Below are 25,893 nucleotides of genomic sequence, written 5' to 3'. Positions count from 1 at the left end.
AGAACTAGATAGGTTCCTACCATCTAGAAAGAAAGGAGCTTGGGACCCTGGCTAGGGTCTGGCTTAACGCCTGACTGGATAAGAGATCTGATCCAGAGCTGGCTCAGGTTTCTTTAGCAAGGTAGTAGTGTGCCCTGAAATAAGAGTCAATTATCAAAAGAGCTGCATGCCAGCCTGATTATATTGTGTTACTTTTTATGGCAATAATTTCAATACTATATGTTGGACTTTGTAACTTTAATGGGACTATCAGAGAGGTTCCATTAATAATAGAAGTATTTTAAAGAGGCCAAATATTTCTAGAACATTGTATAGTTTTAAAAAATTAGCTTTGGGAGTCACAAGACTCAGGTAGAAGTCCTAATTCCACCAATGACCAGCCACATGACACTGGGGGTAGTCACACATAGCCTCTCTGACCTGTTTTTTCATCTGTCAAGGAATAAGGAATGACACGTATTTATTTAGTCTCACAGGATTATTTGTGGGGAAAAGTGCCGACTCTTTGTAAACCTTAAACCATTCTCAATGTGAGTTATCATGGAAGGTATATTTGTAAATGCTAAACATCCAGCTCTCTGGGTGAAAAAATGTATAGCTGCATTATTATAATTTTCTCCATCACTTTCTTAAGTCTAAATGATCAACAAAACAATCACTCAAACCTTGATTTGTAGAGTTTGCCAATTTCTGAAGAGTAAGTGCTCACACTGAAAATTTAGCAATTGACCTCTGAAGCAGGTAGGAACTAGGTCCAGCATCATTCCCTACCTCACAGAGTTCAAATGAGAATGCAAGCAAAAGCACCAAGGCATGATAAAAACACATGAACATCATAAAAGCTAATACACATAAAAACTAGAATTTCCTTTTTGGTTATTCGAAATTTTAAGTTTCCATTTCTAACCTCATTTTAGTCATTTTTCCACCAAAATAATCCATCACTTTTTAATCTTTAAAATGAGGACAAATAAGAAAAATTCAAAGAAACTTGAGATGGCATATATGAACAGATAGAAAGTGAAGTAAATAGAACCAGGGAAACGACACACACAAAGACTATAACAATATAAACAGGAAGAATGGAAAAGCAAAAGAAAAAGACTGCATAATTATGACCAAGTTTGACAACTTGGAAAAATTGAAGAAATGCACCTCCCTTCTTTGCAGAAATGGAAGGTTATGGATATGGAATAAAGTCATATATCATCAATTATGACTGATGTGATACTTAGTTTTGCTGAAAACAGATTTTTTTCTCTTTTTTATTCTCTATTATAAGGGATGGCTCAATAGGTAGGAGATAGTGTGGGATAAATTTGTTTGTTTGTTTTTTTTGCTTTTCAGAGGGCAATTGGGGTTAAGTGGCTTGCCCAAAGTCACACAGCTAGTGTGTCAAGTGTCTGAGTCTGAATTTGAACTCAGGTCCTCCTGACTCCAGGGCCAGTGCTCTATTCACTGCGCCACCTAGCTGCCCCAGTGGGATAAGTTTTTAACTGATGGAAAAACAGGAATAAAATAAGATTAAAAATAAAATAAATATGGGATAGGGCTAGATAAGCTCCTTCCAACACTATCATTCTATGACTATTATTAGTTAAAGAATGATGAAACCAATTCTATTTAGGAATCTTGTAAATGAGAAATACTATTGCTATGGTTTTGCACTCCCAAACAACAATTTGAAAAACTGTTATTAAAACAGTCATTAGTTATACCAAACATACACCTACATCTGTATGTAAGATTATGTATATCTGATATGTAAGATTAGAGAATATTAGCCATATTAGATGAAACTGACCCCCAAAACCCTTTAAGTACGGAGTCAATCAGCAAGTATTTCTTGAATGTCTGCTCTGTTTCAAGCATTCCTTGCTCTCAAAAACCTCACAGTCTAAAGGAGACAGAATGCAAACTACTGCTATACACAAACAAAACATATATGGGATAAATTCTAAATATCATCAACAGAGGGAAGATACTACCATTGAAGGTACTAAATTGAATATATCTGGCTTAAAAGTACCTAAAATTAAACAAATTTAATCTACTGAAATTAAGCTAATTTAGAGTATTGATTATCAATATCTCTGCCCAAAAAATATCTTTTTGCAATGAATTACATACAATTTTACCACAGTAAGAGTGTTATGATAAACCTCCAAAAAAAGCAAGCCAGGGAAAGGAAAGATGACAAGTAATGCATTTGTATCAGGTCATATGCTCTAAGTGTTTCATAGGATGCCTATTTACGTTACAGGTAGAGACAGTGTGATCAGTGAATCCATGAAAAGTACTTACAGAAAAGAGACCTGAATTCACATGCTGAATGTGTGTGTGACTACGGGCAAGACAGTTCACCTCACACAGCCTCAGTTTCCTCATTTGTAAAATGGGAATAATAACACATGATCACCTCCCAGCGGTTGTAAGGAAACCACTTTGTTAAGGCTTAAAGCTGTAAATTATGTGCCCTTTTGCTCAAGATAGAGTAAGTGCTTCCCTCTCCAGATACTGTCACCTGCTATAGATCTGGTCATCCCTCCTCCAACAGGAATAGAGAGATAAAGCTATATACTTTCCTGAAGCCCCTGCAGAGATCAGTCTTTTCTCCTCAGAACTTTCTAACACTGATTAAAAAAGGGAAAGGTATGTAAATCAATAAACAAGCATTTATTAAATGCCAACTCTGCCAGACACTGTACTAGGCACTAAGGATTTTGGTTTTTAGGTTGTTTTCTCATTGAGTTTTGTTTTGTTTGTTCATTTGGAGAGAAAACATCCAAACTTTTGATTTAGTTGGTATGGGATACCATTCCCCTCGATCAATAAAATATTTATTAAGCACAGACACTATGTTCTCAGTTTCCTCATCTTTAAAATGGGGATAATGGTGGCACCTTCCACCCAGGGTTATGAGTTAATATATGCAAGTATTATAAATTAATTATGCAAGTAAATATATGTAAATGAGATAATACATGTAAAGCGCTTTGCCAGCTTTAAAGCCCCAAATAAATGCTAGTGATGATGATGGCAATGATGATTATGATGATGATGGAGGTACTCCCAAGTAAGGAAAACTCACTCTACCACTACAGACTAGCAACTTACTGGCAATTCACCTATTACCCAACTCACCTATTACCCTAAGAACCCAAAGTTCTCAAGAGAACTGCACTAAGGAGTGGAATGGTTTGCCAAGTGTCACACAACCAATTTAAATGTAAAAGATAAGTCTTAAAATCAGGCTTTCCTAGTTCTGAGATTGGCAGCAGATCTACCAATCATGAGACATACAAAGGCAAAACAGCCCCTGCCAGCAGAGTAGCTTGGGTTCCAGGGGGGAAACAATATATACAAATGTTAAATAAATACAAATTATGTACAAAATAAATATAAGGTGAGTTCAGTGGTGCACATTAACAGCTGGAAAGAGGAGGCCTATGTAGGAGACAGCATGTGGCTTTCAAAAAGACTGGAAATTCTAATAAGCAGAGGTGAGGTGGCAATTCATCCCAGGAGAATGGCCTACCCAAAAGCACGGAATCGAGACATGAGAAGTTATGTACAAAGGATAGCCAGGAGGCTAGTTTGGCAAAAAAAAAAAAAAGCAGAGTGTATATGAGGTCAGTGATCTGTGAATGAATGTAAAAATGAAAAAGTATTTATTAAAACACTTACTACATGCCAGACATTATGCTAAGTGCTGGGGATACAAATTCAGGCAAAAAGGATTCTCTCTGCTTTCAATAAGCTTCCTTCCATTCTCAGCCTAGAAATGTCAGCTGGAGTCATGTTTTAAAGGTTTTACATACCAAACAGCAAATGGCTGACTTGTGTTTTAGGAATATCACTTTGATAACTCCCTGAAGGATGAGCTGGAGAAGGGAGAAAACAAATACTTGGGGGGTCAGGGAGATGAACTAAGAGGCTGGCTCAATGGTCTAGGTCTCTCCAAGGATGGAAAACCTGAGGCCTTGAAGCCACATGTGACCTTCTAGGTCCTTGGGTAGAGCCTTTTGACTGACTCCAAGTTTTACAGAACAAATCCTTATCCCCTTAAAAAATAAAAGTTTGGATTCAGCCAAAGGGCGTCACTTGAGGACCTAGAGGGCCACATGTGGCCTTGAGGCTGAAGGCTTCTTACCCCTGGGCTTAGGGTGTGGGTAATGAAGGTCTGAAATAGGGTGGTAGCCATGTTCTGATTCATGAGATGTGGCAGAACCTTGATTAAATGTAAAGTGAAAGGGAACGTCAAGCTGAGAGTGACTGACTGATGTTGCAGACATAAGTGATTGGAATAATGGTGTTTTACCTTCACCAGAAATAGAGAAATGAGAAGAAAAGGTCTGTTTTAGAAGGAAAAAACACTAAGTTTGAGTTTGAGGTGCCTACAGAACATCCTGTTAGAAATGTCCAGTAAACAGTCACTGATGTGGAACTGGAGCTAAGGATAGGGCTGCATATATTCCCTAATATTGTTTATCAAACTAATTAGGGTTATTATATCCCTTTACTAGACTGTATATATGCCCTTGAGGGGGCAGTTAGGTAGTACAGGGGACAGTGCCAGGCCTGAAGTCAGAAAGAGTCATCTTCCTGAGTTCAAATCTAACCTCAGATACTTACTAGCTGTGTGACCCTGGGCAAATCACTTAACCCTGTTTGCCTCAGTTTCTTCATCTGTAAAATGAACTGGAAAAGGAAATGGCAAATCATTCCACCATCTTTGCCAAGAAAACCCCAAATGGGGTCACAAAGAGTTGGATAGCAACATGAATCAAGCACTGTGCTAAGTTTAAGGGCCCTTAAGATGCCTTTCAGTTCTAAAACTATAAACCTGTAATTCCCAATTGAAAGTGAAACTTGTACTTCACTAATACTGTGACCTATTTTCAGTCCTTGGCCTCTGTGTGACTTGAATGCCAACTAGATTTCTATCTAGACACTAGAGAGATTGCCTTTGATTACAGGTCTCATAGCATCACAGGATCTTAAGGAATACAAAGGAGTTTAGAGATAACATAGTCTAACTCCTTTTACAGGTAAAGATATGAATCCCAGAAAATGGATGTGATTTGTCCAAGAACATACAACTACTTAGCCACCAGGCCAAAACCTGAACCCAGGTTATTGGATTTCACATTGAGCGTCTTTCCTGCTAGAACACAACTATCCCTCCATTTGGGTAGGATTTGATTTCTCTACCTGTTACAGATTGTGGACTTTTATGCACAAAAACAACATCATTGACAGTGTTGTTCTGTGAGTGGCTGATGACCTTAGCTAGGTAGCGCAGTAGACATAGTGCTGGAACTGGATGCAGGAAGATCAGAGTTTAAATGCAGGCCCAGAAACTTACTAGCTGTGTGACTCTATCTGTCTCAGTTTCCTCATCTGTAAAATGGGAATAATAGCACTCACCACCCAGGATTATTTTGAAGATCAAATGAGATAATAGATGTAAAGTGATTTGGGAACTTCAAAGCACTATATAAATGCTAGGTGTTATTATTACTGAAAGAAGAATAGCTCTGTCAGAATTATAGCAAATTTCTTTTGGTTTGCAACTACAGCTTCTCACTTCAAAACAAAAAAAATGCTCCTCTAGGGACAGCTAGGTGGCACAGTGAATAGAGCACCAGCCCTGGGGTCAGGAGGACCTGAGTTCAAATCCAACCCTAGACACTTAACACTTACTAGCCATGTGACCTTGGGCAAGTTACTTAACCCCAATTGCCCTGCCTTCCCCCCTCCAAAAAAGCAAAAAAAAAAAAAATGCTCCTCTATTTCCTCACCTCACTAAGATAAGCTCAAGATTGACCAAGTATCATAAGACTTAAACTTAAGATTAAACTACTATCAGTTATGATAATCACCGATAGCTATAACTTGCAAAGAGCTTTTCAGACATGGCATCATCTGAACCTCAAACCCAGGTGAGCCATGTAATGAATGTGCCTCTTGCTATCTCTGTTCTACAGATGAGAAAAACTGAGGCTCAGAGAGGTTAAATGGCTTAGAAAGAAAACATTACTACGAATATTTATAAAACTTTGAGCAAGAAATTGAGAATCATAGGGGCACAAGTAGCATTTTCATCACGGCTGACTAATGTAGGCAAGGTCTTTGGAAGAGAAAAGCAAATTTGGGGAAATAATATATAAGAACAGGATTGAGAATTCTGGGAAACAGATTAAAAGAGAGGAATGATAAGCTTCCCTGTCAGGTATAAGGTAATTTGCCTATTACCTCAGAAATCTTTTTTAAAACATGTTAAACTGAAATAGAGATTATCTCCTATATGTATCCTACATAGATGGGCACCACGGAAAGTAATTATAATTTAGGAAGGACAATAATAGCATAAATTGTCTCTCCAGAGGAGGTAATGAAACCCATGGTTAGCTACATACTAATACAAAAATTACAGGTAAGGGGCAGCTAGGTGGCACAGTGAATAGAGCACTGGCCCTGGAGTCAGGAGGACCTGAGTTCAAATCCAGCCTCAGACACTTAACACAAAAACTAGCCATGTGACCTTGGTCAAGTCACTTAACCTCAATTGCCCTGTCTTCCCTCCTCCAAAAAGCCAAAAAAAAATTTTTTTAATTAAAAAAAAATTACAGGTAACAAAGTAAACCAGAGATGCTAATGCAGAGAATCAAGTTTGATCTCACAGACTTGCTGAAATGAAAACCATGAAGAAAATCATGTTATGCAGGTGGAAGTGAATGGGTTAAATAAAAGTGTTTGGGGTGGACTAGCGCTGTATGCTAGAAATATAAAGCCATGTGGGGAAATCTAGGACCAAGAAGAGAAGAAACAGGCCAGAGAACATTTGGGTGAAGATCATATGAGACAGAATCAGAAATAATATGGTCATTAGAGCTTGTTAATGGTCTAATGACCACATTATTGTGACTAATAATGTCATCTAATGACTAATGTGGTCACTAGACCATACTACAAATCATCTGGACAGAAAGATGAAAATGAGGAGCACAGACCTCAAGTCTCTCCATTTTTGTCCTATGTCTCTGTCTTTGTCTCTCTCTCTCTGTCCCTCTCTTTCCCCGCCTATCTCTGTCTGTCTCTCTCTCTGTGTCTCTGTTTCTATCTCAAAAGAGCAGAATAGGTAATAATTTCTTGACTAGACTTAATGACAATTTTATTCTTTAAAAGGTGGAGGAAAGAATGAGGGAAAATTCTGTCTTGGACCTAATACTTACAAACATGGAACTGGTTACTGAAGTGGAAATGATGGGAACCTTACAGGGGAAATCACCCCACCATATTACTATTTTCAACAGAGGAGAAGAAATCCAGGTATCATTTAACACACACTCTAGATTTTGAAAGAACAGATTTCATAGCATTCCGAGAAAGCAAAAAGAGGTTCCAATGACTGAAAATTCTACAGGCAAAATCAGAGAGCTAACTCTGAAGACTGAAATTCTGACACAAAGAAACAATTCTAAGGAGAAGAAAAAGAGGGACATGGCTAAAGAGATTGGTGTGGATGCACTCAGACACCAATTTAAAAATCTGCAAAGGCATATAGAGGATATGGAAACATGGGTAGGTCACAGAGGATTAATACAAAAGAATGCCATAACCCCAGAAGAATAGCGTCTGAAGTGCCAAAATTCAGAATGAGTTCAGGTTGCCAAAGAAGGCTAAGACCAATGAAAAATAAGATTTTTAGGTGTATTAAGGAAAAGAGGTCAAAAAACAGGACTATGGCTAAGGGCAAATGGATCAATATCAGGTGACAGAGGAATGCTCAATCTTTACTTCTGTTTTTTCTACTAAGGAGAATGATATTTGGGTTGGAAAGGACAGAACAGAAATGGATAATAGGGAGTTGAAACCCAAGATAATTAAGTACATAATAAAATACTCAGATGCCCCTGATGAATTCAAGTGACCATGCCCAGATATGCTACATTACACTCCAGGATACTGAAAGAATTGGCAGATATGGCTGCTATGCCACCATCAGTGATCTTTGAAAGAAAAAGGAACATGGAGCATGGGAAAGGGACTGGAGGACTAGAGAAGAGCATCTATTGTTCTGGTTTCCAAAAGAGGGAAGAGGGAAGACTAAAGTAAGCAGGCTTAAGTTAGTGAGCCAAGATCTTGAAAAGCTATAATTAAAGCTAATAAGATGACTATGACAAAAGATGACATAAATGAATGCAAAGTCTTATACTTGGGTTAAAAAAAATCAACTTCTGGGTGGCTAGGTGTTGCAGTGAATAGAGCACTGACCCTGGAATCAGGAGGACCGGAGTTCAAATATGACCTCAGATACTTAACACTTACTAGCCTTGGGCAAGTCACTTAACCCCAACTGCCCTGCCTTCCCCTCTCCAAAAAGCAAAAAAAAAAAAAATCAATTTCATGAGTACAACATGAAGACATAACTAGAAAGATCATGTTAGAAAAGTCTAAGTGTTTTAGTGAACTCCAAGTTCAACAGGGACAAACAGTGAAATACAGCCTCCAAAAAAGTGAATGTTTTCTTAGGCTGTATTGAGAGGTATTCATAGATATGAGATTCATATTCATAGATATTGAGAGTGTATTCATAGATATGCTGATAATGTTTGACAGCAGACTTTCTGGAGAAAATCCATTTTGATCTTCATTAATAACATTTTATTCACTACTTTGTAAATCTAGACAATCAACAAATTAAAAAATCAAGCTCTGATTCATAGAATTTGCCGATTTCTGATATGTACATGCTCACACAGAAAATTTTACAATCAGTTCAAGATGGTACAAGGTGACTCTAGCAAGCCCCTGCATATAGTATTATACTGGGACCAGGAAGGAGAAAGTCCATTATACTGCACCCTGAACAGACTTGAATATTGTTTTCAGTTTTCAGTTCTAGGCATTATATTAGAAAAGACACTGATAAACTGGGGAGTAATGAAAAGGGGTTGGTGAAGGGCATTCATCCTGATTAGGATCCTCAAGTTTATGACACATAAGGATTAAATTGAAGCAACTCAGTATATTAATCCTGGAAAAGGGAAGTCTTAGGTGGAGGCATGATTATTTCCCTCCAATGTTTGAATGGTTGTCATGTAGAAAAGGAAGTCAATTTATTTAGTGGGGAAATGGGAGGCAAAGAGATTTCAGCACAACCTAAGAATAAAATACCTAACAACTAGATCTATCTGAAAATAGAAGGGGTTCAGGAGTAGTGAATTCTCCAGCACTAGAGATCTTCAAGAATAAGTCAGATGATCACTTCTTGAGCATGTTATAGAGGGGACTCATTCATATCCAAGATAAAATGGCCAATCCAAGATAAGATGGCCCCTGCAGTCCCTTCCAGCTCTGAAATTAGATCATTTCCACAAGGTCACACCACCAAGTAAGGGTCGGAGGCGGGATTTTAATTCAGGATTGTCTTTCCACTACACCAATGAACCTTGGCTTTCCATGGCACAGTGGAAATAGTATTGGAGGGCGGCCAGGTGGCTCAGCCAGTAAAAGCACCGGCTCCAGTGTCGGGATGACCTGGATCAAATCTGGGCTCAGATACTTAGCACCACACCCAGAAATAATAACTGGCCGTGTAACCTTGAGCAAGTTACTTAACCCCGATTGCTTTAAAAAAAAAAAAAAGAAAAGAAAAGAAAATAGTATTGGACCAGACATCAGGAAATCTAGACTTGAATTTCAGTTTTTTGTGCCCTTTCCTCAGTCCTTTAGCCTTCTGCATCTCAGCTTCCTTATCCACAAAATGAATAGGCATAAGGTCCCTTCCTTGAATAATGATTGATTATGGCACAATTTCAAAATCCACAAAAATTAGTCAGAAAATTATAAACAGTCCTCTAACTCTGTACCAGGGTCACTTGGGAAAATGACACAAAGAAGTACTATTATTGACTGCCAACTCATCTCCAACAGACACCAAGTCTGGTGTGATGGTATGATGGCCAGTGAGGCACCAAAAGAACCATGACCCCTATTCCAAGGAAAGTGTCCCTCTTTCCCCTAAGTAATTTAGACCCTCCAAAATTCCTCAAGCTTCTTCTCCCTCCTCATCTATAGTGGCTGATACTCAAGTTGGAGAGAAGCGTTTCAAGGAAACCCCACAATACAGAACCTAAAGTATGCAAAGTTCCCCAAGATGCAAACTGCCCAAAATCTCCCCCTAAAGGTGATGTCGAGGAAGAGGATATTAACGATATTCTGGGGATGAGTTTAGCTGAAGGCAGAGAGGGAAAGAGAGCTCCAGAAGTCTGCAGATCACAAAAGTTTGATTTCTGGACCACTTATGTTTTGGGAGTGAAAGCACGTAGTAGGAAGAGGTTTCTCAATCAGTCAACAAGAAATGAGCTCCTGGGGATACAGACAAAAATTAGTCTGCCTTCAAGGAAACTTCACCCTAAGAGGGGAGATAATACATGCTTGTTATCTCATGTACATGTACAGGAAAAAATATATGCAAAATTCAGCAATTGTCTCTCCAAATGGCCAATGGTAGAGTTAAGACTAACTGGGATTATCAGTGCCTCCACCTGTGAAATATTGGTAAAGGAACTTTTTGGGGGGAGGGGGGTTGGAAGATGGTTAGCTGTGCTTCTCTGCACATCTCCTACTTGCAGCTTACTCCATGAGCAAGTCACGCAGAAATGGGACCCAGCCTAAAGCTAATAGCCACAGGCTCCAATGGACCTAGTGTGGAGTGGGGACCCAGCCCAGCATGGCAGACACATGGTTTGCAACAGAAGAGGAACTAGTGATGAGGTTCATCTCTCCTTCTCCAAACAGCTCCAAACAACTCCAAAAGCCCGTGTGTTGTTTTGCCTTTCCTGGCCCTTAAACAGGGAACTGACCTTTACTCTGGATAGAAAAAATGACTAAGTGGCCAAAATCCTCTACAGTCTTCCAAAGTTCGCTCCCTACCAGGTGGGCCATATTCTCCCCTCTCTGGGCTGATTCCAACAATGTGACTCACTAAAAATAATAATAATAACCACCACTGACCAGACCTGTGACAAGAAAACCCCACCCCTGGGGCAGACCTTCGTATCCAAATCCAAGGACACCAAACAGAAGCAACTAGAGTCAACATTCCATTGCTTCTGAGGACCACAGATATGTTTACTAAGTATGCTTTTTCCCCCCTGAGGGCAATAGATTTCAATCACTAGTAGCTCGTTTTGACATTTTAAAATAGGAACCACAAAAGAATAACCACTCTCTATCGGAATGGTTTCTATTTCCCAGTGTCCATTGTTGGACAAAATGTGCCTGTTATTATACTAGGAGATCCAAACTGGGTATGGGAGAGGGGAGTTTATCAAACAAAAACATAAAATAAACTTGACAATTATCTAATGACTTTGGGCAATATAGTCTACTTATATAGAATGCCTTGGAGAAAAAAAAAGTTTGTTCAGCTATCAATAAAGCTTAAAGGAAAATGGGCTTGTATTATTCAGTTTATAGAGGTAATAATAGCTCTATAGGCCTGGAATAAAAAGAGTAAAAAATTTTCAGTGTCTTTTTAGTATTTACTTTTCCCGTGTTTAATACGTTCCACTCAAGATCCTCAAAAATTAATGTGTTCTCTGTCTTCCTTGTAAAATTATCATCTCATACCCTCAAATCCATCTTCTCTAAAGCCAATAAGCATTCTTTAAGATGCATCTATAAACAACAAAAGCAAATGAAAAGGGTTCTCTTTTTTCCCCCTTTTTGAAAAGTTTACAGTGAAACTGCATATTTCAGCAATGAAACAGCTGGAAGGAATTTGGGTTAGAGAACATTGAGACATACCAAAAAAATCATTTTAAGCAACAATTTTTGTTTTGAGTTTTGTTTTCCAATAAAGGATAACTTTAAGTCACATTATCATAGATTTAGGGTTTTTTTAAATATTCTGACAATAAATTATATATTAAATAGATAAAGTAGGATCTTTAAGACAGGTTGGCATCCAATAGAAAGGGCAGTTAAGAATTAGAAGTCTTGGGTTCTACTCACTTAAACCTGTATGGCTTGGTTTCTCAACAATGACTTGCTCCCCCAACTGACAAGCTACTTACCACCCACCCACCCACCCGTGACATCATTAACGTGGTTTGAAAAAAGAAAGTCATTTAAGAAAGCAAGATATTACACAGCTGAGGACAAGACTCTAGGGCGAAAGCAGAAATAGAGCCCAGGGTATAGATACATAATAAATTAGAAGAGGCTTTGCTTTGAGTAGATAATAAAAGCAAGAGTCGATAAGCCAAAGTAACTGACTTTTTAAATACCATCAGTCCTGGATTCCAGTTGGCTGTTGACCTGGTATTTTTTCTCATCTATATTTGTAGTACATGTGACTAGACTCAGATAAAAACTTGGAAGTAAAACAATTTAAGGCTCTTCAAACCAAAACTTCTTTGGTTTTACATGGGTTAATTTAACCATAAAAAATGATATGGATCTTAATTAAGAGGTTTGTAAAGTACTTAGGTTTGTCATATGTTTACATTTAAATGTAATTTCCTCAAAAAAAAAAAAACCCTATTGGAGTATCAGCTAACTAAACTAAACTGTTGGTTTAGATTATTGTAACTACTAGATAAGATAAAAGCTGAGATAACAAACTATAGAGAACCGACTTTAGAAGGGAAGGTCCTGTAGTCTTTTTATCACTCACCCCTGAGGCTGTGGTGTGTGTGGTAGGAGAAGCATTTTTGCTGCAATCATCGGAGTTAGAAGATGTAGAAGTTGGAGTCATAGGAACTGCATTGTTACTGTTACCTAAAACAGACATAATTAACACCATCACTATACATGTTGCTTCCTTTCTAAACTTTGGCAAAGACTTTGCAACCAAATACTCTATTTTCTTATATTTACCAGAGCACGCCTTTGACTTATTTATGTTCTTTGGTTTTCGCTTCCTGGTTTGAATTCCCTCTTTCTTCATAGCAAGTGGCCTGGGGACCTGGGGGGAATAAATTTCCACACATACCATAAAGTTTAGTAAATACTTCATTGAGCAGAAATCAAACTGTAGCTGCAACTGACTTCTGCAGACAGATCTATCAGGTAAAAGGAACACCTATAAAAGCTCAGTCCTACCAGTTTTGCAATATAATTTCATATGTGCAAAGCTAGCATTGCTTGCCATCTCTATCTCAATATTATAGACTCCTTTCATTAAAAAAGGTAAGGAGTTCCTGAACAAAACACCTCTACCACTTCATTTTTTGAGTATTATATATGTGTGTGTGTGTGATTTCAATCAGTCCAACTTATTGGGAGGAAAAAGCAAGAGATTAATTTTTCATTCTAAAGAAAAATTGGAGGCCCAATTTGAGGATTTAGTGATGATTTCAATAACTTTTACATAGTTAATCTATCTCCACACTCCCCTTTAAAATAAAGAAGTTCCATGTTAATGAATCCTTTCATAAAAAAAAAAGAAAGGAATGATTTGCTAGATAAAACATTTCTATTTCTTCACTTTAGCTCTTTTTTTTCCTAAATCACCTGGGGGGGGAGAAAAGCAATAAAATAAATTTTTCATTCTAAAGAAAAACTGTAAATCCAATTTACAATTTCAACAATGTTTACATACTTATTACCATATCCCACACCTTCCCTGGACCCCCCCTTAAAAATAAAGAAGCCTGGGTGGCTAGGTGGCACGGTGAATAGAGCACTGGCCCTGGAGTCAGGAGGACCTGAGTTCAAATTCGGCCTCAGACACTTAACACTTACTAGCCATGTGACCTTGGGCAAGTCACTTAACCCCAATTGCTCTGCCTTTCCCCCTCCAAAAAGCAAAAATTAAAAATAAAGAAGCTCTACTTGTCGATGGTATTTTCTGTCACATTTCAAAATGAAAATGGCTGGAACTGTTAACAAAAAGACTGATATCTTGTACCTATTTAGCACACATACAAAGTAAGATTAAAAAGCTATACTGATTTTCTCACACTCATAATAGGTCAGTCTGTGTGATTTTGTTAGAGCTTTTTATTGTTTGTTTGCTTGCTTGCTTATTCCTGCTTTTCTTTATCTTTGTGAAAGAGTTCTGACACTTTTATCAAACACAATATCCTGAATGTTTCTCCGTCTTTTTCCTTTCTTTTTTTTTTTTAAACATTTCAGTTCACTGGGCATGCACTAATCCTACCAGAGTCACACTGACTATCTGATGATGTAAAACCACATTAAATTGCATCACTGGTGTAAAACCACATTAAATAACAACGTACCCCATGAAGTTTCATGTAGAGCCCACATGCATTGCAAACAGGTTCACCCTCCGCATTTCTACGCCACAGGGTGGTGGTTGTGGTGTGACAGTTGGCACAGGATAAACCAAGCCGCCGTGTTGAAGGCTAGAAACAAGAACAAATAAATCAAACTTTGGAAGAAATATCCATCTGCTTGTGTCCTTTAATGTCTGGCTTCCCTAGCACTGGCAAATCACATCATTTGGCTTTTCTGAGAACTAAAATACCCGGAAAAAGAGAAATGCAAAAGCAGGAAATAAAATTAATCAGCTATAATTCTTCCTGGATCAAGACTACATGCTAGAGGCTTATATGGTATGATTTATCTCACAGATCTGATAAGCAGATTTGCTATGGTGTATTACTCTATTTCATAAAATAGCCGTTGATAAGTATCCGTGCAATATCGCCGTAATTGGTTCTGGCTCAAAGCTATTAGCAGCACCATCACCTTGAGAATATGTTTGAAACAGTTTTTTCTCATAAGAACTTGGAAGTACTTCCTAGCCATTGATATTGGAGGATTTTGCTTTTATTTTTGTTTAAATGAAATAGTCAAGGTCTGCAGTTTAAAAGGTTACCAAGTGTATTTTGTATTCCAAACTTATGAAACTTATGGCTATGACTAGGTGAGGACACAATATGACCATCCTCCCTATTGTGATAGTCAATAGTCAATCATTATATCTAGGTGAGGTGTTGGGAAACCCAATCTCTGAGGAACCATTATTTGCTAGATTGCTTTAGGCTGAGGCCCTCTGAACTTTTCATCTCCATTTTCCCAAATGCAGAATTAAGGTAATTATGCTTTTCAGAAAGGAGCAAGCTAATAACTGACAAAAGGAATGTAGGCACAAAGAGGGAAGGGACAGGGAGAGAGCTATATTATCTCTATATATACTGTTCTTAATTGACCTTGGAAGATTTCTACAAAGCAGAACAACTATATTCAACTGTTATATTAGTTATTATTACCCATCTAATTTTGTTGTTCTTCTGATGATTAGAGAATGTAGACATTTTCATTGTTTTAACACTAGTGGCTAACATTGTCTTATTTACACTGATAGAAATGAGGATCACTCATCCTGATTTGTATTGACATTCACTGTGGAGATAAAGTAATAAATGCACTTTGTGTAAAGATATACAGATTCACCTAGGTTGAACTTAAGAACTGACCTCCCCACTTTGTCCATGGCATCATTAAAAGGAATTAGTTTTACCCAGATTCTCAGTTGTTTAATTCTAAAATTAAAATGGATGAGCCTTGAAGCTATTAAAATGTCCAAACTTTTAAAATCATTAGATCCCTAACATTAGAAATTTGGTTTCAAATTGTTTTCCAAATGGAATCTATCTAGTTATCCAAAAATATGAAAGGTGGTGGGAAACTAAAGGACAGAAGTATTTTAATATCCTTTTTTTAAAAAAAAAAAAAAAACCCTACATGAGGTAAAGGAATAAAACTTAGCTATGCAAATTAAATTAGGAGGTCATTGTGAAGACCTGGAGAGTGCCTCATAAAATGCAACAAATCTGCCAGCAAAATGGAAAAACTCTGAAAGTTATCAAAGCATGGAAGCCTAACCCTTCAGAGACAGCCTGAGGGAGTCAAAAGAATAATCTTTGAACAGAACAGTCTTTCATGTAAAGAGACATGGTTCTGGCAGTTACTAGCAGCAATGTGACCCTGGATAGGTCACTTACCTCTCTGAACCTCAGTTTCCTCATCTATAAAATGAGAAATGTTAAATAACAGAGGTACTACCAACCTCACGAGGTTATTGTGAGGAAAGCAGTTGAAGCTCTATAAATGTGAGATATTATAATCCACATTATTAGATATAAACATTTAATTCAGAGGGACTACAAAGGATTTCATCTCTTTATGTACACTGAGAATGCAAGCAGATACAGAACAGAACAAGTCAGACCTATACTAGACTAATTTTTGAAAGACCTTAAACTGCAAAGTAAAACTGAGTATCATGTATATCTCTCTATCTCCATGTTCTGCCTCTATTTTTTCAAGATTTCTTTCAAGAGTTCTTTCAAGATTTGATATTAAAAAAATAAAAGAAAACTATGCCACTGGTAGACCTTTCAAGCACTTCATTGAACTGAAAATTAAACTTAAATTTATTTAATTAAACATTTAAAACATTAAAAATTCTTAATTAAATATTAAGAATCAGCTTGACTTTCACAAGTTTAAATTTATGAGTCTGGCTGATCTAATGAATATTTGGAGTGATATTTGATATGATGACAAAAATAAGCATGTGAGAGAACCTGAGGGAGCTAAAATGGGACCCGCTCACTACTTTTTTGTCTCTCCTCCGCCTCCAAAAAAATGAGGGAGAAGGGGTTGAGTGATAATTGCTTCCTCTTTAATTCAGTAAATTAGTGACAGCAAGGTCCATTTCGTAAACCAGCCACTTATGAGTTTTCAGTGGAACCTGAAGCAATGTGAAACAATCCAGTATCAGAAATTGCCACTATTACAAAGAACTTTATGGCTGTCGACCATATATCATAAGTCAAGCCAGTCCTCATAAACATGTGAAATGAAGGTGAATGGGTTATAAAAGTCCCTTGTAACAAGTGATCTCTGTTACATTCATCACTAACAAGGAATTCAAGTTACACCATAAATCTGTTATTTTGCAATGTCAAATTCACTGTGATTGGCTGTGCACTGCAGGTTAAACAAACGTAAGTATAGACCTGAGTTTCTAAGAAGTATCCTCCATCCATTGTAACCATAAATAAGCAGTCTACAATGACTACTAATTGTTCATGACACACCCTCTTATTGGTTCCATTTATTGCCTATTTGCTAGCTATATTGGCTGACCTTGGTTTCCACTAAAACACCTGTTACAATGAAGGAAAACAAGTCAACTCTGGGATTTTTTTTTTATGTTTTCTTCAGAATTCTTGCCTCTGCATTTCTTCACTGGCAAAAAGCAATAGGTACACGTACACAAAACTTATATAACAAATGGAATTATCAAAACATGAATCTTTCTCTTGAATAGATCAAACTTATTCGGCAGTGAAGTTTAGGACCTAAATTGGAGAAAATGCTACCCTTTGGATCTCAGCAAGTATTTAACTCAATATGGCTTTTCAGAACCATAAATGTAGTTTCATTGTTTTCCTTCATTAACTAAATCATCCATTAACTAAAATGTGGAGACATTAAAGTTTCCTTGTAACATTTTCCAGGGAGACATACATATATTATATGTGATTATATAACATATTATTGCAACATCCATGCTCCCCACCCCATATCCTTATATTTATTTATTGGCTTCTTAAAAGAGTGCCATTTGGAGCAAGCAATAAATTGTAGCAGGTTTAAATTGTAGGAGGTTATAATTAAGTTTCACCGTATACATTCACACTCATTAAATTCACCTTAGCCACTTTATTTTAAATACACTAGAAACAAACCCATAAAACTAATTGCCTCCCTATAAGGTGACAGACTTCCATTGTGATGCAATTTCAATCTAATCTATTTAGCACAATAAAGTGTTGCATTTGCTCCTGCTAATTAGAATATAACAAAGAAATTAGCAACAAACTTAAAAAATCTAGCATCCTACAGCAAAATGTTTTACTTTAAAATGCATTAGGGACTAGGGTATTTCTCTAAAATAAATGTTGTCCCGTTGTTTTACTAGGACTGTCTGTAATGTGTTTTTTCCAGTAAATACAACAGTAATAATCTTCTCTCACCAAGAGAGAGACTCAACAAACAGAGGTGAAATTGATCCCTGAAGAAAAATCCAGAGCTTTTCAGCATCATAAACTTGAAAGGCTTGTTGTAATTTCTAGGTTTCAAAGGCCTCAGCTAATAGCAATTCAAAAAACGGTAGCAAACTAACCCAAATTTACCAAAGTCCAATACCCATCCCGCCTCCCCCCTTCCCCCAAAAAGAATGCACAGTATTCATCAAAGTTGAAGATGTTTAACTCTAAATGGAATTAGGAACCTAGAAAGGATCTGTCTCTTGGACCCAAAAGCAGCTGGTTTAAGAGATAACTCACAAATGTGAACAAGAAGCTACAATGGGGAATCATCTCAAACCTCTTTCCCTCCTGCTTGAATCCAGGACAACCCTGGAGCCCCAGCCCCAGCCCCACATAGCCCCAGGTGAAATTAAACAGTTTTCTAGGTCTGTCCTATCTCCCCTACTAGTTAACAAGTCTGTGAGAACTGTCTGGCTATGTTCCAGCCACAGGACTCCCCTCTATCCCCATCTCATGGTGCCATCCAGGGGGCTCTGAATTCTGGGACATCCACAGCCAAGGGAAAAGGTTTAATTGAATCCCACAAGGATTCAGTCATCCTTAGGCTTCTCTGTGCATGCTCCCACTTACCACTCTTTTCTGGGGTTTGATGAGGGGTCGACTCAGCCCATTCATTTTGCTGTAGAGCCCGCAGGCATTGCATAGGTAGTGGCCTGTCCCATCCCTTCTCCACAGGGGTGTCTGGATAGAACCGCAGTTCACACATTCTCGACTGTCCGACAGATCCTCCAGCAGTTCTGGAGGGGGGCCCAGGAGGGAACAAGAAAGAAGACAAGGATTGATACAAATATCTAGAGACTGAGAAGTTAACACTGACTTGATGAAGAACTTGAAAGAAAAAACATCACCTTTCTGAGTCTAAGATTCCATATCTATAAATGAAGGGGACTGAACTAATAAGGACTTCTAAGTTTTCAGCAGAACTAATAGTGACTTCTAAGTTTCCAGATCTACATCTATGATCCTATGATGTAGTCTATTAAAGGCCTAGGATGACAGCTGCTGTACTTACCTGCTTTCCTACAAATAATCTGGAAATTAAAATGGCTCTCCCTCCTAAACCAATAGAATTATAACGAATTACCCTGCTCCCTCCAAAAAGCAATTGCAATCTTTCTCTCCACTCCTCCCCTCCTCTTAACAATCCAAGCTGGTCTCCAATGCAGAAATGATTCAGGGTTTACTCTAAAGAAAACCTTCTAGAATTGTCCCATTTTTCCTTGCACTCCCCCATTCCGGTGGGGGACAGAGAGCAACATCAAAGTCAGGAAGACCACGGTTTAAATCTCAACTCAGACAAATTTTGGCTGTCATAACTCGAGGCTAGGGCCCTCAAAACACCTGGCCTACCTCCCAGTGTGGCCTGAACCAAGACTAAAATATAATTGGGAAATATTTAACAAAATAAATAAAAATGCAATCTAGTATTATTCTCCACACAGGGATGCTTGGGTACAGTCCTGCTTCTATGAGTTTGACCCCTCTGCTTAACTCTCTAAGACTATAAATTGACAAAGAAAGTACCAATCTTCTCGGGAAGAGTGAGTTTCCTCACCTGGGAGTTCCCTAAACCAGTGAAATTTAAGGTCTGGTCCCCATCCCTATTGCCCAATACTATCTATTCTCGGGGCATCTTATTCCACAAGTTTGATGGAGCCCCACCACATTTGACTAAGATTATGGGTAGGGGCAGGTTTAATGAACTTTCGGTCTTGTAGCCACACTGGAAACTGTACAAAGAGAGGCTAATATTGCTATATAGCTTTCAATTTAAAGGAGGGAAACACTGGGCTTTTGGCAAACTTTTGTTAAGAGATGGAGATTCCAAAGAAAAGAAGGTTCTTTGGTTAGAGAACTTGTTATGTGTATAATTAATATATTGATACCAATATTCCCCCTCCTCCTCTATCCCACTCTAGTTCTCCCAAAGTTTAGACTGAAAACTTTCAGGAATGAAGCCTGCACAGTTACAACAAGATATTTGCCAAACCAGAAGAGGTCATTAAACATTAACACAGATCTGCTCACCACCACTCCCAAAACCTGGGAAAAGTGCATTAAATAGAGGCTGCATGGCATTTTATCTTTTCCTAATTTTACCTTATACATTTTTAAAGCATAACACAATGGTTTAAAAAATGTTTCTACTGCTGCCTCCTCTCTTTCAACAATTCAGTAAAAGACTGCTGAAATGAGATTTATTTGTAGAGAATTTTTTTTCCTACTCAGGTGGGATTCTTTCTCTCTAAACTGTGGTCACTCTTCTTGAAATTTTGTCAATTAATTAGAAAAATAATCAATATCCTTTAGGAAAAAAAGTTATGAGCCAAATAAACATTAATGGGAGGGAGTGTCTAAAAGATTTGCTTAAGAAAAAAACACCTTACTTGAAAACATTTCTTTCTCCTACAAAACAATGATATTTTAAAGAGTGGCTAGAGTGGGAGGTAGGAGATATGTACAGCTGCCTCTAATCTCTTTTGTCATTGTAACATTAACACTATTCCCCCTTCAAAACTACTATACCTGACAGCATTAAATAACTGTCCCCCCAACATGTTTTTTCATTTTAATTTGCCAGGTAAATCTAAACTCATCCAGACTAAAATTTTGATCTATCAAAAATGTGCTTGGAATCCCGACTCACAGATTTGCCTATTCTGTTGACTCACAGTTAAAATAAACCTGCTAATAAAAATCACTAATTAAGAGCAAATAGTTGTAACATTTTATTACTCTCCCCCACACACAAACAACTGAATGTGAGTGAATGGATAAACAGATTCTTCTTGGAGGAAGACTTTACCAAAAAGATGTAGCCCAATTTTTGTAACTATTTTTATCATTAAGATTCTTTAAATTATAAATGACACATTTTCTATATTTATCCCTCTCTCTCTCTCTCTCTCTCTCTCTCTGGAAATTTCTGGATTGCTTCTTTATTCTTTATAAAATTATTACCTGATCAATTTTTTATGCCAGTCTTTATTCCCTCTTATTGCTTGTTTTCTAATAAGAACAAGTATTCTACTTACTGACTGCTCTCCATAAGGTTAAGTTAAATGAGCTTAAGATTTTCAATTAATAACTGCAAATCTTAATAAAAGATTCTTTTTCCATCTTTCAGGAATGAACTAAATATCCTGTAGAATACAGAACACGGTTTAAGGTTTTCACTGGCAAACTAACAAACACAAAACACCATGAGGTTTTGTTCTCTCCGGTAAAAGCTACCATTGAATTCGGTAATCAGTAAAAATGCTTAGTACTTCAAGGACGTTGAAGTTAAACAGTTATTTGTCTTGGTCATTGACTTTAAAATGTTACCTTTGAGAGTGCGTATTAGAGGGACTATTTCACTTTGCTTGGAAAATTCTCTCTCCTCTCCCTAGGATATTTTTTTTTGCACTGTTCATATTACATGTTATTTTGAAATTGCAGAAAGTATGCCAGCCTCCTATAGAGAATTTGAATATTAATGCCCCAAATCTGACTGGAAATTAATGTGAATTTCACTTTTTTTTTATTGAAAAGGAGAACCAAGCACCGCTTTTAAATATGTGATGGTTGGTTGGGTTTTTTCCATTATTACCTAGCTTAAATGCATCTACAAATCTAAACTCTACTTTTGATTTAAAATGGGAGGGAGAACTCCAGGTTGAATTGGTAGCTTCATTCATTTGTTTTAGAATCCAACCTTTGCATAAATCAGTCTCTATCACTCCTCTTCCCCAAGCTTAGAGCCCACACTGTCATGACCTAAGACAAAGCAGCAGAAACTACCCCAGGTCTTGGGTCCCTTCAACTTCTTTCAGGCTTTGTTCACTAACTACACTCTGTGTTCACAACAAGGGAATCATATAAAAGGATATGAGATTAAAATCAGTCGTGGCATATTCGGCAAATGGAAAGGATCTGAACAGAGTTCTCTACTTAATACCTCACAGGAAACCCGGGACCCAGGGATTAGGAACACAGATTAGATTCCAAAACTCTAAATCGTACAGATTGAAAGAAAAAATTTCATTTGTGCTTTAATTCTTTTGCTTGCATGAATATACTATATCTGTCCAAGATGGAGGGGGAAGAAGGCTGTGAGAAGAAGAGATGTAGAAAGCTAGCTAGGAACCGAGTGTAACTGACATTCTGGGCACTGGCCCCTCAAAGGCATTTGTTATCAAGACACCTGCAATTTAGGGAGCAAAGTATAGAACGATATTTAGTTTCTCCTTCCTTCTACCCAGGGAGTTCTTTCTGTTTTCCTTCTCTAGATCATGGAAAACTTCCTCAAGCCTTATTCCTACCTTCGACACTCAAATATTTTTTAAAGTTATTTTGTCCACAAATATTATTTGGTCATATTTGAATGAAAAAACCTAAAGGGAAGATAAGAGTGTGGATAGGTGAGAAGAGAAATTTTGAAAGGGTGTTAATTGAAATATTTAAAATGAGAAGCCACCATACCTCTTGATTTTAAATAATTTGCTTTTTCAAAGATTTCTTTAAAGTTCTTTAGAAAAATATCTTCAGAGATACACCGTCTTATCAAATACCAGCATAATTTGAAAAGAAAGATCAATAAAGGAGTAGTCTGTGTTGAGAAGGAGCCTTAGCTGCTAAACATTGATCTACAAATATATTCCATTCACTGTTTTCTGTTCTCCCTCTAATATAAGCATACCTCCACCAATAAGCCCCACCATCTCCTTTTTTTTAAAAAAAAGGTTCTCTATCCTCATTCCTAGAAACAAATAGGATTTGTTACCATACAGATTATGGGACCCCCAGGTCATCTTAAGTGGTGGGGGGAGTGGCAAAATTTCATGGCTAGTTAATGCCATACAAATCATACATGTACATACAAACACACATATGCTTTTATGCAGGTGATTTTCAAAATATGAACATTAAATTACAGATGAGGAGGGGAAAGTTTACCAAAAGGGCAAATTAAAGCATGAAAGGTGGCAGGGAGCAAGTCAGTGTTAAATGACTCCATATTTATCTGCTCCAAATAAAGTAAGAAAACTGATTTTGGCCTATGGCTACTGGAACTAGTGTTTTTATTTCATAGTCATATCACCCACTGAGACACCTCAGCCCACGGCTATAGTCACCTCTAAAGGACTGGGGGCTTTATATTCCAGAATTTGTCTGTCTGATCACTCTGCTTGTTTTCACTCTTCAACTTTTAACACCAGGACCCAAGAAAGTATTTGGAGAAGGCTAAGAAGCTGTATAGATGAATGAGAGTCTGACACTAGCTGGTATCTTCTGGGGCATTAATGATGCTATCTGTGCCTCCTCCAAAAGTGAAAATATATTCCACTGAATCTGTCAGATTATCAAACATTATGTCAAAATGGTGCTCCTAGGAGGACTGAGAAAGGCTTAGATGGAGATGAAAAACAAATGAGATTGGTGCAGTTTAGGTGTCCTAGTAATTAGTATACAGATCAATTGTCCTAAATGCTTAGGAAGGACATGTGAACTGAAAAATGTCCAGTTTGGGCTGAAATAGGAGTTGCCCTTCAGTATCTATCCATGAATGTGATAGATTTGCCCAGATGGCACCCCCAGACACAAAACTTGGTGTGTCAGTGAAATGAACATTACCCATACCAGACCTGGTATATTTCAGCTATCAGGAGCCAGGGGTCCTCACCTATGCCAGCAGAATAGTCTCCCGAAAAAATGGCAGGTCATTGATATAGGATTTCAGGGAATAATCACCTAAGTTGCCAACTCTGCTGTATATCTATCAGTTGAAAATGGCACCCATAATCCAAGACAAGACTGGCTAACCTCTGCTCCTGTACTCGATCCCCAGAAACTCAAAGAGAAGACAAGTTATATTCAAACCCCTTACTACTGTGTGGTCCCTTAAATTATTTTTTAAAAGAAAATATAAGCCCTTAGGCAGGAAAGAAAATTGAGGTGTTTGTGGGAATTTAAAGGAGAAGATAATCAGAATTCCCAAGCCTTCCTAAATGCCTCAAGGTCCAGTCAGTAGATCAAAAGTCTCATACCCACAGTAGAACTCCAACTTCCATAGCAAACCCCTAAATGTTGGTAGGAGGGCAAGAGAATTTTTTGAAGGTGGAAGAGAGAATTTTAGGGAAAGAGTTTGTCTGGCAAGGCCTGTTCCTTCCAAGCAGCAAAATAAATTAATGCTCTCCCTCTTTCCACAATCACATAACTGTATATATACAAATATGCTTTTCGTATATGTATAAAATCCTAGATGTTTGGATACAAAGCAAAATGAAAATGCCCCTTTTTAATTAAATATATCAATGCCCGAAGATTAGTAGTATATATATACACACACACTCTCTCTCTGTCTGAAATGACTGAAAGGACTGAAAGTACATACCTTTCAGAAAGAGCCCATAGCCCCAGCCTCTAAGCTAAATGTACCAAGTCTAACTTGTGACTTCCCAGCTTCTGACACTCTCTACCACCTCGACTGCCCCCCTTCAGCTCAGAATGCTGGCTTCGTCTCCCTTCTCCCCCTATATTCCACTTACTCAACTGGTTAGCTTCCTTACTACCCTCACCCCCGCCCCAGCCTTTAGGGTGCTTCGCCGACTTTACCTGCACTTGGACCGCGGGGCACTGTGAGGGGAGGGCCTGATCGGCTCTGAAGGCTGTGCAGAACCGAGTTCTCGAAGGGGCCAGCGGGCCAGGCAGGCGTCAGCGGCCCTCCAACGTAGGGCGAGTAGGGGCCCGGGTGGTGGTGGTGGTGGTGATGGTGGTAAGATCCATTCAGGGGCCGAGGCCCGGCCAGCGGGCTGTACTGGTGCTCCCGACTGCCCATGGCCCCAAGGCTCCCACTGCTGCCTCCCCCGCCGCTGCCGCTCCCTGCGCTGCTCCCGCTGGCCCCGTAACCGCTGGATTCCCGGGGCGCACCGTTGGGCATCGGAGGGCTGGGTGAATAAGGGAAGCGGGCAGAAGTATGCGAACCTCCAGTGTTCGCGTTGCCTCCGCCGCTGCTGCCACCGCCTCCGCTGCCATATGGGGGGCTATCGGCTGAAGGCTGGGGCCAGCCGGGGTGCCCGCCGCCAGGGTGATTAGGAGGCCCGCTGGCAGCTCCTTGTAAGTAAGGCAAGCCAGGAAGCATGGAGCTCACGCGGGTGGTGGGCACGTACACGGGAGAACTGGCGGCGGCTGCAGCCGCCGCTGCGGCCGCAGCAGCAGAGTGCACGAAGCCGCCGGCCGCGCCGTCGTAAGCTGCAGGTCCCTGGGAGGAGAGGGCCGCAAGGGTCTGGTACATCTCCTCCGGCTGCTCCGCCGCAGCGAAAGGGCTCAGTTTGCTGCCGCGACTGGACCAGAGCAGCTTGCTAGCGGTCGCGGCCTGGTCGAGGTCAGTGAAGAGCAGTAGATCCTCCCAGCCCGACAAGGCACTCCCCTGGCCCCCGACCCCGGGTGCAGAAGGGCCGTGGGGGGACCCGAAGTGGTGTGGGGTGTAAGAGCTGAGCAACAATGATCGAGCCGGGGTCCCGGTCCCGTCTGGGTCTAGCTGGGGAGTCCTGCAGGAGCCGGCGCCGCCGGGGCCCCGCTCACCCCCCCGGGAGCAGCAAGAGGAGGAAGAAGAGGAAAGTGGGGAAGGAGGGGAGGAAGGCTCCCGCGCTGGGAAGGGACAAGTGTCGCTGGCGTCTGAAGCCCCGGCCCCGCACCGCTTCAACAGGCACCAACTACCGTCAGTCAAGGCCATCCAAGGTCCGGCGCCGCACCTAGCAGCTCCGCTAGCTCCTGGAGGAAGGGAGGGCGGGGATGGAAA

The 25,893-nt window shown here is 39.1% G+C and overlaps 1 protein-coding gene across 6 annotated transcripts in view; it reads right to left on the bottom strand.

The window, feature by feature from the left end:
- GATA6 (GATA binding protein 6) overlaps positions 1–25,893 on the bottom strand; it is a 44,765-nt gene that overhangs the window by 17,058 nt on the left and 1,814 nt on the right. For all 6 annotated transcript variants that reach the window (XM_069099765.1, XM_069099763.1, XM_069099767.1 and 3 more), the window contains exons 2-6: positions 24,708–25,865; positions 18,681–18,847; positions 14,262–14,387; positions 12,895–12,982; positions 12,692–12,795 (exon numbers count right to left, since the gene is read on the bottom strand). In XM_069099765.1, the coding sequence (XP_068955866.1) occupies positions 12,692–12,795; positions 12,895–12,982; positions 14,262–14,387; positions 18,681–18,847; positions 24,708–25,827 (1,605 nt within the window). In that variant the 5' untranslated portion in view covers positions 25,828–25,865. The remainder of the gene's footprint in view (positions 1–12,691; positions 12,796–12,894; positions 12,983–14,261; positions 14,388–18,680; positions 18,848–24,707; positions 25,866–25,893) is intronic.

The sequence above is a fragment of the Petaurus breviceps genome, unplaced genomic scaffold (genome assembly GCF_028583685.1).
Source record: "Petaurus breviceps papuanus isolate PSGF00001 unplaced genomic scaffold, PetGlider_PUasm1.0 38, whole genome shotgun sequence".
NCBI lineage: Eukaryota > Metazoa > Chordata > Mammalia > Diprotodontia > Petauridae > Petaurus > Petaurus breviceps.
This window is presented reverse-complemented; position numbering and strand designations above follow the sequence as displayed.